This window comes from Rhincodon typus, chromosome 17 (assembly GCF_021869965.1).
Source record: "Rhincodon typus isolate 14 chromosome 17, sRhiTyp1.1, whole genome shotgun sequence".
Lineage (NCBI taxonomy): Eukaryota > Metazoa > Chordata > Chondrichthyes > Orectolobiformes > Rhincodontidae > Rhincodon > Rhincodon typus.
In genome coordinates this window covers 538,921-550,784 of record NC_063348.1, presented here as the reverse complement: position 1 = coordinate 550,784, position 11,864 = coordinate 538,921, and the positions used below count along the sequence as shown (strand labels likewise).

The following is an 11,864-nucleotide window of genomic DNA, read 5'->3' as shown; positions in this document are numbered from 1 at the left end:
TCTTCTATCCGCCTCCCACTCTCTCCCTATTTATTTCAGAACCCCCTTCCCCTCCCCCTTTTCTGATGAAGGGTCTAGGCCCGAAACGTCAGCCTCTCTGCTCCTCTGATGCTGCTTGGCCTGCTGTGTTCATCCAGCCCTGCACCTTGTTGTCTCGGATTCTCCAGCATCTGTAGTTCCTACTATCTCTGGTAAAGACAGTTTGGTACGCTTGCCTTCATTGGTCAATGCACTAAGTACAGGGATTGGGATGTCACGTTCTGGCTGTACAGGACATGGGCAGTCCACTTTTAGAATACTGTATTCAATTCTGCTGTGCTGCTATAGGAAAGATGTTGTTAAACTTGAAAAGGTTCAGAAAAGATTTACAAGGATGTTGTCCAGTTTGGAGGGTTTGAGTCATACGGAGAGCTGAATAGGCTGGGGCTATTTTCCCTGGAGTATCTGAGGCTGTGGGGTGACCTTAGAAGTTTATAAAATCATGAAGGGCATGAATAGGGTGAATAGCCAAGGTCTTGTTCCCCGGATAGGGGAGTGCAAAGCTCAAGGGCATAGGTTTAAGATGAAAGGGAAATGATTTAAAAAGGGCCAGAGGGGCAACTTTTTCACACAGAGGGTGGTGCGTGTATGGAACAAGCTGCCAGAGGAAGTGCTGGAGGTTGGTATAATTACTTCATTTAAAAAGCATCTGGATGGGTACATGAATAAGAAAGGTTTAGAGGGATATGGACCAAATATTGGTAAATGGGACTAGATCAGTTTAGGATATCTGGTCAGCATGGATGATTTGTACCGAAGTGTGTGTTTCCATACTGTACAACTGTATGGCTCTATGCCTATCAAAACTGCTAGAATTTTTTGAAAATGAGGGAACTTAATAGAGCATTTAGAAGAGCAAAATAGGGGCATGATAAAGGACTTGCAACAAGGATTAGGGAGAATTTTAAGATACTTTATTAATACCTTAAAGGGAAGAGGTTAAGCATGGAAAGAGTAGGGTCCATTAGGGACCAAGGGAGCAGCCTGTGTGTGAAGCCGCAGGATATTAGAAAGCTGTTGAATGAATACTTCTCTTCGGTCTTCACTCTGGAAAAGGAGAGCATAGGTATGGAATTCAGGAAAAGGGAACTGTGAGGAACTTGTACGGTTTGACATAGAAAATGGGGAGGTATTGGAGGCTCCATCGAGCTTAAAAAACAGACAAAACCCCTGGCCCGAATGAATTGCATCGCAGGCTGCTGTGGGAGGCGAGACAGGAAATCGCAGGGGCTCTGACACAGACGTTTAATTCCTCTGTGGCTACAGGGGGAAGTGCCGGGGAACTGGAGAGCAGTTAATGTGTTCCCAGTTTTTTAAGAGGGGAGATAGAGATGAACCAGGAAATTATAAACCGGAAAATCTCACATCAGTGTTAGGGAAACTACTGGAGAAAATTCTGAAGGAGCAATTTAATACCTACTTGGAAAGGCATGGGATAATTAGGGATAGTCAGCGTGGCTTTGCAGAGGAAGGTCATGCCTAACAAATTTGTTATAATGTTTTATGAATATGATGATTTGCATGGATGAGGAAAGTTCAGTTGATGTATTTTATACGGATTTTAACAAAGCTTTTGACAAGGTCCCACACTGAGAAGGTTAAAATCACATGGAATTGAGGTAAACATGGCGAGATGTATCAGAAACTGGCTTAGTAATAGGACACAAAGGGTAGCGGTAGAAGGCTGTTTGAGTGACTGCAGGCCAGTATTCAACGATGATGTGGAGGTGCCGTTGTTGGACTGGGGTGGACAAAGCTAGCTGCAAAAGGCAATGCTTTCAAATAAATCTGTTGGACCATAACCTGGTGTTGTGAGATTTTTGACCGTGTCCGACGGTATACCACAAGGATCAGTACTGGGACCCGTAATGTTTGTTATATACATAAATGATATAGCTGAAAACGTGAAGGGAATGTTAAGCAAATAATGCCAAGATTGGTACAGTGGTTAATAGTGAAGAAGATGGTTGTAGGTCACAGGAAGATATAGATGGGTTGGTCAGAGATAGTGGGAACTACAGATGCTGGAGAATCTGAGATAACAAGGTGTAGAGCTGGATGAACACAGCAGGCCAAGCAGCATCAGAGGAGCAGGAAAGCTGACATTTCAGGCCTAGACCCTTCTTCAGAAAAAAGATGCTGCTGCTTGGCCTGCTGTGCTCATCCAGCTCTACAACTTGTTGTCTCAGATGAGTTGGTCAGATGGGCGGACCAGTGGCAGATGGTATTTAACCCTGATAATTGCAACATGATGCACTCTGGAAGAAGAAACAATATGAGGGAGTATTTAATGAATGGCTGGACACTCGAACAGAGGGATCTTGGGGTAACTATTCACAGATCTCTGAAGTCGGCAGAGCAAGTGAATAGGACACTTAAGAAGGCATATAGAACATTTGCTTTCGTCAGTCGTGGCATTGAGTACAAGAGCAAGGAGAAAACATTGGAGTCATACAGAGCAGGAGTACTGTGTGCAGTTCTGGTCACCTCACTACAGGAAGGATGTGATAGCACTGAAGGGGATACAAATGAAGTTCTCCAGGATGTTAACTGGATGGAACAATTGAACTGTTAGGAAAGAATAGATAGGCTTGGATTGTTTTCTTTAGAGCAGGAAAGACTGACAGTGGACTTGACTGAGGTGTATAAGATTATGAGGGGTATGGACAGGGAGCAGCAGTTACCCTCAGTTGAGGGATCAATCACAAGATCCTTCCACCCAGGTTATACTTACTTTCATCCTCTTCTGTCGGGCAGAAGATATAAAAGTTTAAATACACATATGAACAGATTTAAGAACAGCCTGTTCCTCACTGTTATCAGATTTTTTAATGGATCTCTTTAATGTTAATGTTGATCTCTCACTACACCTTCTAAGTAGCTGTAACATTGTATCCCGCAGTTTGTTCTGTTATCCTGATGCACTTGGACTATACAATCTGCCTGTAAAGTACGTATGACAACACTTTTCAGTGTAGCTCGGTACATGTGACAATAATAAATCGAACCAAATCAAAAAATCAAAGAGGGCATAATTTTAGGGTTGGAGATTCAGAGGGAATTTGAGAAAAGCTTTTCTTCCCCCACTCAGAGGATAGTGGGAATCTGGAATGCACAGCCTGGGGAGGTAGTGGAGGATGGAAACTTTACAACCTTTAAAAAATATTTGAAAAAGCATTTGAGAATATCGTAACGTTCAAGGATATGGGACAACTGCAGGAAATTGGGATCAGCGCACTTTTAGTGGTAGTTATTGTCAGTGCAGATGCGATGGGCCGAAGGGCTTTTCCTGCACTGTATGACTAATCCTTCAGACTGATGTTCACCCCTGACTTTTTCTCTCTTTTGCTCTCCGCACTCCCACATGCACATACTTTTTGGCACTCTTTACTAGTCGAACACTGTGGATGTTAGGATTTACACCCTTTGACTTCTGGTTGCTCCCCAAATGTTATCCAATTCTCCTAAACATCTCTCAGCAGCGGTCTTATATGGAGTACACAATCCCTCAGCAAAACCCACCAATGGCTAGTTAGGTCCCTACTGTTCCACATTCACTTCTAAGTAGAGAGGACAACACACCTCAGACCAAACAGGCCTACTTTCACAGATACAACATATTGTGAAAAGTGACTGGTCGTTGACAGCTCTATTCTTTGCAGACAATTCCCTTAATTTCCTAACTGTAGGGAGGCCTGAAGCTGAGCACACAGCTTATAAAAGGATCAGTTAACTCCGAGATAAAGACACACAGGAAGGAAGCTCTAAAAAACCACAAATACTACATCAATTTTATGTACAGCTGGCATATTGTGTCCTCAATGTATACAGTGAACAAGTAGTGCTGGGACCAGGGGATTGAGGGGGTGAAGCCAGGATGGTGGGGGTGATTCAAGGGTGCAGCTGGGATGGGGGCAGCATTGAGAGGGTTCAGCAACGACAGTAGGAAGCATTGAGGGGGTGAAGCTGGTTGTTTAGGTGCTGGGTCTGTGGGAGGGCATTTTGAACACTGCACTTCATACACAAGCTGAAGAAAAGAAGCTGAAAGAAAATGTGTCAGCAAGGACTCAAACTTGACGGAGAAGGTGGAAGTCAAGTTGAAAGAATGCATTCAGAGGTGACACAATGTGAGTGGTCACGAGCCCTGAGACAAGATACGCATGAGTTGTCAACATTTGAAGCTCGATGCGGAAGTATGAAACAGAAACTGCAAAGGTAGTTTGTGTTTGAAAAACAAGAGTCTGCAGTTACTTCAGCTTGTAAACACAGGGGTGAGCAATGATTTCTCATAAGTGGCAAGGAGAACTGGTCCAGCCAGTATAATCTTGTCTAATCCAGTCCACTTTGGAGTTTATTGCCTCCTGGGCTAAACTACACAGAGGGAGCTATTATTGTGGGCACACGATGAGAGATAAAAGACCAGACAGGGTAATCTTGCACAATGTGCACAGCAAGCGAGTCCCTGTGTGCAGTGCCCTTTAAAACAGATAACAGGTGTCATAAGTAACCACAATACTTAGACCTAATGATTCTATCACAGGCAGAACAGAAACCTCCTGTTTGCTTAATTAAAGCATTCAGACTGTGAAGAGACTGTACAGAGGCCTAAGCAGTGGTTAATATGATTTGAAACTAACCTGCACAAGTTAAACTCAGCCCAAGCATCTTAAAGTCAAAATAACTTTGGACTTTTGTAGCTAATGCTGGAATTCATTCTTAAAGCAAGTTTTAACCTAGGAAGAGAAAAGAATAACCCAACGCAGAATACAACAGACTTCAAAGTTTCCCATTGCAGGCATTTCAGGAACCAGACTAGAGGAGAGAGATCCCTTACATATAAGTGTTGAACAGGAGAAGGCCACTTGGCCCTTTGCTCTGCCATTCAATAAGATCACGGCTGATCTGACTGCAATCTCAAATCCACATATCCACCTACCCCGATAACCTTTCACCCCTTTTATTTAAGAACAATCTATCTACCTGTGCCTTAAAACTATTTGTGGACTCTAATCACCTTTTCAGGAAGAAAGTTCCAGAGATTCAGCATCCTCAGCGAAAACATTTCCCCTCAACTCTGTTTTAAGTACAGGACATTCGTGAAGCCACTTTTGGAATACCGTGTTCAATTCTAGTGTCTTTGCTATAGGAAAGATATTATTAAACCTGAAAGTGCTCAGAAAAGATTTACAAGGATGTTGCCGAGGTTGGAGGGTTTGAGCCATATGGAGAGGCTGAATAGGCTGGGGCTATTTTCCCTGGAGAATCGGAGGCTGAGAGGTGACCTTATAGAGGTTTATAAAATCATGAGAGGCATGGATAGGGTAAATAGACAAGGTCTTTTCCTCAGGGTGGGAGAGTCCAAAACTAGAGAGCATAGGTTTAAGGTGAGAGGGGAAGATTTAAAAGGTACCTAAACATTAACTTTCTCATGCAGAGGATGGTGCATGTATGGAATGAACTGCCAGGGAAACGGTGGAGGCTGGTATAATTACAACATTTAAAAGGCATCCGGACAGGTACATGAATAGGAAGGGTTTAGAAGGATACGGGCCAAATGCTGGCAAATAAACCTAAATTAATCTAGGTTATCTGGTCGGCATGTACAAGTTGGACCAAAAGGCTCATTTCCGTGCTGTACATCTCTATGACTCCAAGTGAGTGATCCCTGACCCGTAGTTCAAGATTCACTCCTAAGATGAAACATCCTGTCCACATCTACCCTATCATTGTCATAGAGTCATACAGCATAGAAACAGACCCTTCGGTCCAACTAGTCCACCTCAACCATGTTCCCACACTAAACTAGGTCCACCTACCTGTGTTTGGCCCAAATCCCTCCAAACATTTCCTATTCATATACTTGTATAATAATCATAAGTAATCCACAGGAACAGCCTGCAACTCAGGTGCAGCTACAAGATCCATGCTACTCTCGTTCCACCAGAGACTGCAGGATCTTGTAAATTGTTTCAAACAAGTTACTTCTTACCCCAGCAATGACAAACTTAACCCTATCCAACCTTTCCTCATGAGATTGCCATTTATATATTCTATGTATTAGTCAAGAAAACCTCTGATCTGCTTCAACTCCATTTTTATCCATCCTTAACACAGTACTCCAGATGTAGGTTCACCAATGCTCTGTGTAATTGAAGCATAACCTCCTTATTTCATCAATAACTGACAATATTCAATCAGGTGTCTTAATTACTTGCTGTAGCTGCATACTAACCTTTTGTGATCATGCACGAGGACACCAGATCCCTCTGCATCTCAGAGCTCTCATTTCTCACCATTTAGATATTTCTTTCTTTTTATGCTTCCTCCTGCCAAAATACAATCTCATCTTCCCACATTATACTCCAAGTGCTTGAGCCCTGCTCACTGAACCTATATCTTTTCACAGCTTCATGTCCTCTTCACAACTTACTTTCCTACATAGCTTTGCGACATCAGTAAATTTAGCAATTATACCTTCTGTCCTTTCACCAAGTCATTTATAAAAATGAACAGTTAACACTAATCCCTGTGGCACACTTGTGACATCCTGCCAACCTGAACAAGACCTATTTGCATCTATCATCCGCTTCCTATTCACCAGTCAATCTTTGACCATGTCAATATGTTACCTCCTTAAACACAGACATTTATTTTCCACAACGCACTTTTATGTGTGACGATACTATGGCTTTAAGTGGTGTATTTTGTCCTTTTTTTCCCCGAAGAGAGGTTTGGGGGCCATAGGTGTCTCCTCCCTACTAATAAAGTAAACAGCTTGTGCGGCCTTTCTTAAAATAAACATTGGAACAATAGAACCAGTATGAAATGGGCAGAGTCAGGCTCTCACAGAAACAAGATTTAGTTTAGCTTTCAGTAGTTTAAAGCTGCTACATCTTTCCCTCTGTTACAGCTAAAAGCTTGGGTTCTGTGCCTGTTGCCAGAGTGAGACAGTCTGTTTTCCAGAATTTGCCTTTGCCAAGGGTGTGTTTATGGGATGTTACTTTATTGGAACAGTTGCTGTTTAGTAGTTACATTATCTATTCTTCTGTCAAGTTTTCCGATAGTTAAAGTTAGACCAACTGCTGTTTCTGTTGTTTGTATATTAACTGTAGAGTTGTGTGTTTTACTTAAAGCTGAATAGCATAACTGATTGAATTACATCTGGAACACAGCACCTTACACTTGCCTTTAAATAACAAAAAGTTAGGATCTACGCTATCTCCTTGACATATTTGAAGAGGGTTTGGTCTAGTCCATAACAATGTGCAACCTTATCAATGTCTCCTGTAAACATAAGCGTAGTAGATCCACTAGTTCCTCTTTTGCTGCAGCATGTATTACTTCGTCTTACCCATCAAGAATAAGAAGGCCCTCAGACAGATCCCAGTGCCACTCTCCTCGCAGATGGCCAAAGCTTAACCCTGGTTAGACACTGGTGCAAGAGTAGAAGTGGAAAAGTTAGAAGAAATTGCAGTAAAGAATAAAGAAGGCCATTTGGTCTGATACTCATATACACCAGCTCAGACATAGATGTTGCACAAACTTTCCAGTCGGGATCAGCATATGTGGAGACACTGGGCACAAGTAGTCTGAAGCAAGGCAGGGGAAAGATGCAGATGCCAGCATGGCAAAGGACAAGGTCACATATGGGTTCTGCTGAAAATTTGGAAGGGATGGTGGAGGGGACAGCATGTAGAAAGAGCTGAACAGGCTTACACACACAATACTTGGTGCAATGACAAGACTTTCAAAAGGTTTGCTATCACTGACAGGGTGCATGAGGGCACAGCCTTGGAGGATATACTTACTGGCATGGAAGAAGTGTCTAACTCTTTTAGCATATTCTGAACCTGACCAGGATACAGTCTAATGTCCCAACTTCAAATGCAGCATCAACAGAAGCCAAAAGTCATGTAAACAGTGCAGTGGAGGCTCACCCTGACAGTGTTACCACTCACATTCAGTCTATTCTCTCACAGACTCAGGTTGGTACCTTGATGGCTGTGAATACCACAGATGGCTCACACAGCAGTCCAAGAATTTACATACATGGAGTGAACTCAACTAGAATCATAGAATTGCTACAGTGCGGAAAGAGGGCATTTGGCCTATTGGGTCTGCATCGACCCTCCGAAGAGCATCCCACTCAGATGGAGCACCATACCTTATCCCCATAACCCCGCATTTACCATGGCTGACCCACCTAGCCTACACATTCCTGGACACTGGAGCTCATCCATTCAGCCCTCTCTTCTACTTTATCTTTCTCCTAGTGTTACTTTTTCCTTCTTTTCGTCCCTTCAACTGCTGGTGCTCGACAAAGACTCCAGGCCTTGGACGACCTCCGGTAAGAAGTGATGATCCCTGGTCTCCGATGATGACTCCCAGTCTGATGCAGCAGCCTCCCACAGTTGCCTCCCAGCCTGGCGTGACGACTTTCCAGCCTCCTCCTGCGGACTCCCGATGTGGCGTGGTGTATAGCCAGGGGCCAGTTCAGACTGGAAGTTAAGTGTCAGAATGGTCCGCTATACTGAACACTTTTCTGTAATGCTGGACATTTTATTTCTGTAACAAATCTTGTAGTAAAAGAAGCTGTGCCTAGGTACTTTTTTTAAAATCTACATCAGTGCTGTAATTAGCAACAGATAAACTTTTCACTATACGCATTGAATGCATGTGACAATAAAGGCGATTTTATTCCATTCTATTTAGTATGGACAGTCCACCTAATCTGCACATCTTTGGACTGTGGGAGGAAACTGTACCACCCAGACACAGGGAGAAACTCCACACAGACAGTCTGATTAACCCAGTTGGATTAGGGTACTTTGAAAAGATGATTTTTTGAAAGACAACTTGTAAAGATCAACTGGCATTATGAAATTAAATTATAAACCATTACAGTGTTACAGATTAAACTTCCTCATCATTACAGTGGAGGAGGCACCAGTCATGGGGCGTAGCAGTCACACTTTCTCCAAGTTTACAACAGCTGTGTTCAACTTCACCATCAGATGTTTTTGCAGATATTCCAGGTATCAAGGGGACTAGAGGGCTGCACCATCCGACGGGCATCCCTCTCATTCACCATCTCCCACTCTCCACCACCTTATTTCTCTCTGCCTCTCCCCCTTTGCCTCCTTCTCCTTCCAGTCTCACTCAATCTATTCGACTTCTTCACCCTCCCTCCTCCTTCTCTCCCAGACCTCTGTTCCCCTCTTCCACTCCTCTCCCTTCACTCTCACCTCCTCCGTGCCCCCTCCCCTTCCCCCTCTCTGTCACTCACCAATCTCTCTCTCCCTCTTCCCAGCCCTCCCTCCCTCAATCCCATTCCCCGCTCAATATCTCATACCTCAATCCCCCCCCAAACCCCCACCTCCTTCGTACCACCCTTACTTCTATCACACTCCTTCCTTCCTTCCTTCCTTCCTTCCTTCAATCCCGCACACTCACCAGGTTGACAAAATGCAGCCTCCTTCCCTCCGCCGCCCAAACCAAGCCGAGCACCGCCAGAACGAGCAACAGGTCCCAAGAACGGATACTCAGCGACTCGGAGCCGGCGGCCATCAAGCCCGTGTTGTGGGGGGGGGGGGGGCGCGAAACCGACACCCCGCCCCTAGCAACCAGGAGGTGGTGCCGCGAAACCGACACCCCGCCCCTAGCAACCGGGGGGCGGGGGCCGTGAAACCGTAAAACCCTGTCAGAGAGCTGGGGGAAATGGAAGGCGATGGCCTCACAGACGGACTCCAGCAGTGAGCTTGACCTCAATACCTCCCGGCAGTTACTGCCCGGCTGCAAGGCATGGATAGAGAAAGACAGAGGCATGGTGACCCTCAGGTTAAACTCACCACCGGTCATCTCTCTCACTGTCTAATGAGAGCAGCGCCTATGCTTCTCTGGGACTGACTTTTCCACCGCCAGACAACGCCAAGTGTCTCACCAGCTGGACAGTCCCAGAAGACAGGGGTACACAGTGAGGAGAGATGTCTCACAGCATGGGGTCAAAGGCAGGCAAGGAAACCTCCTGTATTCCCCCCTTCCTTCCCACCAACCTCAGCTGATGAATCAGAACTCCCCAATGTCGAACAACACTTGGAGAAAGCACCAAGGGTGCAAAATGTACTCTGGAAGGAGGATTTCAAGTCCACCACCGAGACTGGCTCAGGAGCAGCACTACAGGTCGGGCTGGTCGGGTCCTAAAGGACATTGCTGTTAGACTGGTCTGCGGCAGGCGGTGAGGGTAACCAATAAGAGGGAAAAGCATTCTTGACTTCACCCTCAACAAAGTGCCTGTGGCAGATACATTTGTCAATACCATCAACACAGTCCTTGTGGAGGCCTACATCATTTACTTCAACCATAGTGAACTGGATGGATTCAGAACAGAGCCTCCATGGTATATAGTGATTCTTTTGTTATTAATGTGATGGACACATCACTGGCTGAGCCAGCATTGGTTGACCAGTTGTCCTAGAGAAGAAGGTGGGGAGCTGCCATTATGCGCAACAGCATCTGCAGACACCTTCAGCATCACTACAATGGGATTTCTAAGTGTTCTGAAGGAGTGTCCTGACCCAAACCGTGTACTTTCCCACTCCTCTGATGCTGCCTGACCTGCTGTGTTCCTGCAACTCCACAGTGTTGTCTCTGACTCCAGCATCTGCAGATCTTGCTATCTCTTTCTAGGTGTTTAACGAGACTAATTAGAGGAGAAGGTTCTGCACCATCCCCAACATCAAGGATGGTACACGAAATCATGCAGAAATGTTCCAATCATCTTTCACCAGAAGTGCGAAGTGGATGATTTTTCTCACTCCCATCCACAGGTCATAGAAGCCAGTCATAGAGTCGTATAGCAGAGAAGCAGGGCCTTCAGCCCACCATGTATATGCCAAACAACAAATACCAAACTACAGTCCCAAGATGTGCAGGTTAGGTGGATTAGCCATGGGAAATGCAGAGTTACAGGGTAGGGTAGGGTAGGGGAGTGGGTCTGGGTGGGATGCTCTTCGGAGGGGCAGTATGGACCCAATGGGCTGAATGCCCTGCTTCCACACTGTATTCTTTAATTCTATGACTTTATGATACACTAATCCCATTCATCTGCACTTGGCCCATAGCTAACTATGAACATAGAATGTAGAACATAGAACAGTACAGCACAGGAACTAGCCCTTTGGCCCACCATGTCTGAACATGATGCCATTCTACACCAGTCCCATCTGCCTGGACATAGTCCATATCCTTCTATTCCCTGTGTATTCAAGACTCTGTCTAAATGCCTCTTAAACATTGCTCTCATTTTTGCTTCTACCACCTCTCCTGGCAGCAGGGTTCAGGCATCTACCATCCTCTATGTAAAAAACTTCACTCGCACATTTCCTTTAAGCTTTCTCCTTCTCAATATAAACCTATGCCTCCTAGTATTTGACATTTCACCTGGGAAAAAGATTCCAACTATTGAGCCTATCCACGTCGCTCATAATTTTATATATTTCTATCAGGTCACCCCTCAGCTTCTGACACTCCGGTGAAAACAATCCAAGTTTGTCCTACCTCTCCTTCTAGCTAACATCATCCTGGTAAACCTCTTTTGCACCCTCTCCAAAGCCTCCACATCATTCCTATTCTGTGGTGACCAGAACAGCACACAATACTCCAGATATGGCCTAACTAAAGTTTTATATAGCTGCAACATGACTAACCAACTTTTATACTCAATGCCCAGGCAGATGAAGGCCAGCATACAGTACAACTTACTTACCACCTTATCCACTTGTGCTGCCATTTTTAGGGAGCTATGACCTTGCGCCCTATGATCCCTC

At 44.7% G+C, this 11,864-nt stretch overlaps 1 protein-coding gene across 2 annotated transcripts in view; it reads right to left on the bottom strand.

The window, feature by feature from the left end:
* Positions 1-9,620, bottom strand: part of LOC109923105 (lysosomal acid phosphatase-like) — a 51,883-nt gene extending 42,263 nt beyond the window's left edge. Inside the window, exon 1 of one of the 2 annotated variants that reach the window (XM_020523152.2) lies at positions 9,493-9,620. In XM_020523152.2, coding sequence (XP_020378741.2) covers positions 9,493-9,606 — 114 coding nt within the window. In that variant the 5' untranslated portion in view covers positions 9,607-9,620. The remainder of the gene's footprint in view (positions 1-9,492) is intronic. The other variant, XM_048607134.1, reaches the window with a different exon arrangement.
* Between the last annotated feature and the right edge of the window lie 2,244 nt (positions 9,621-11,864).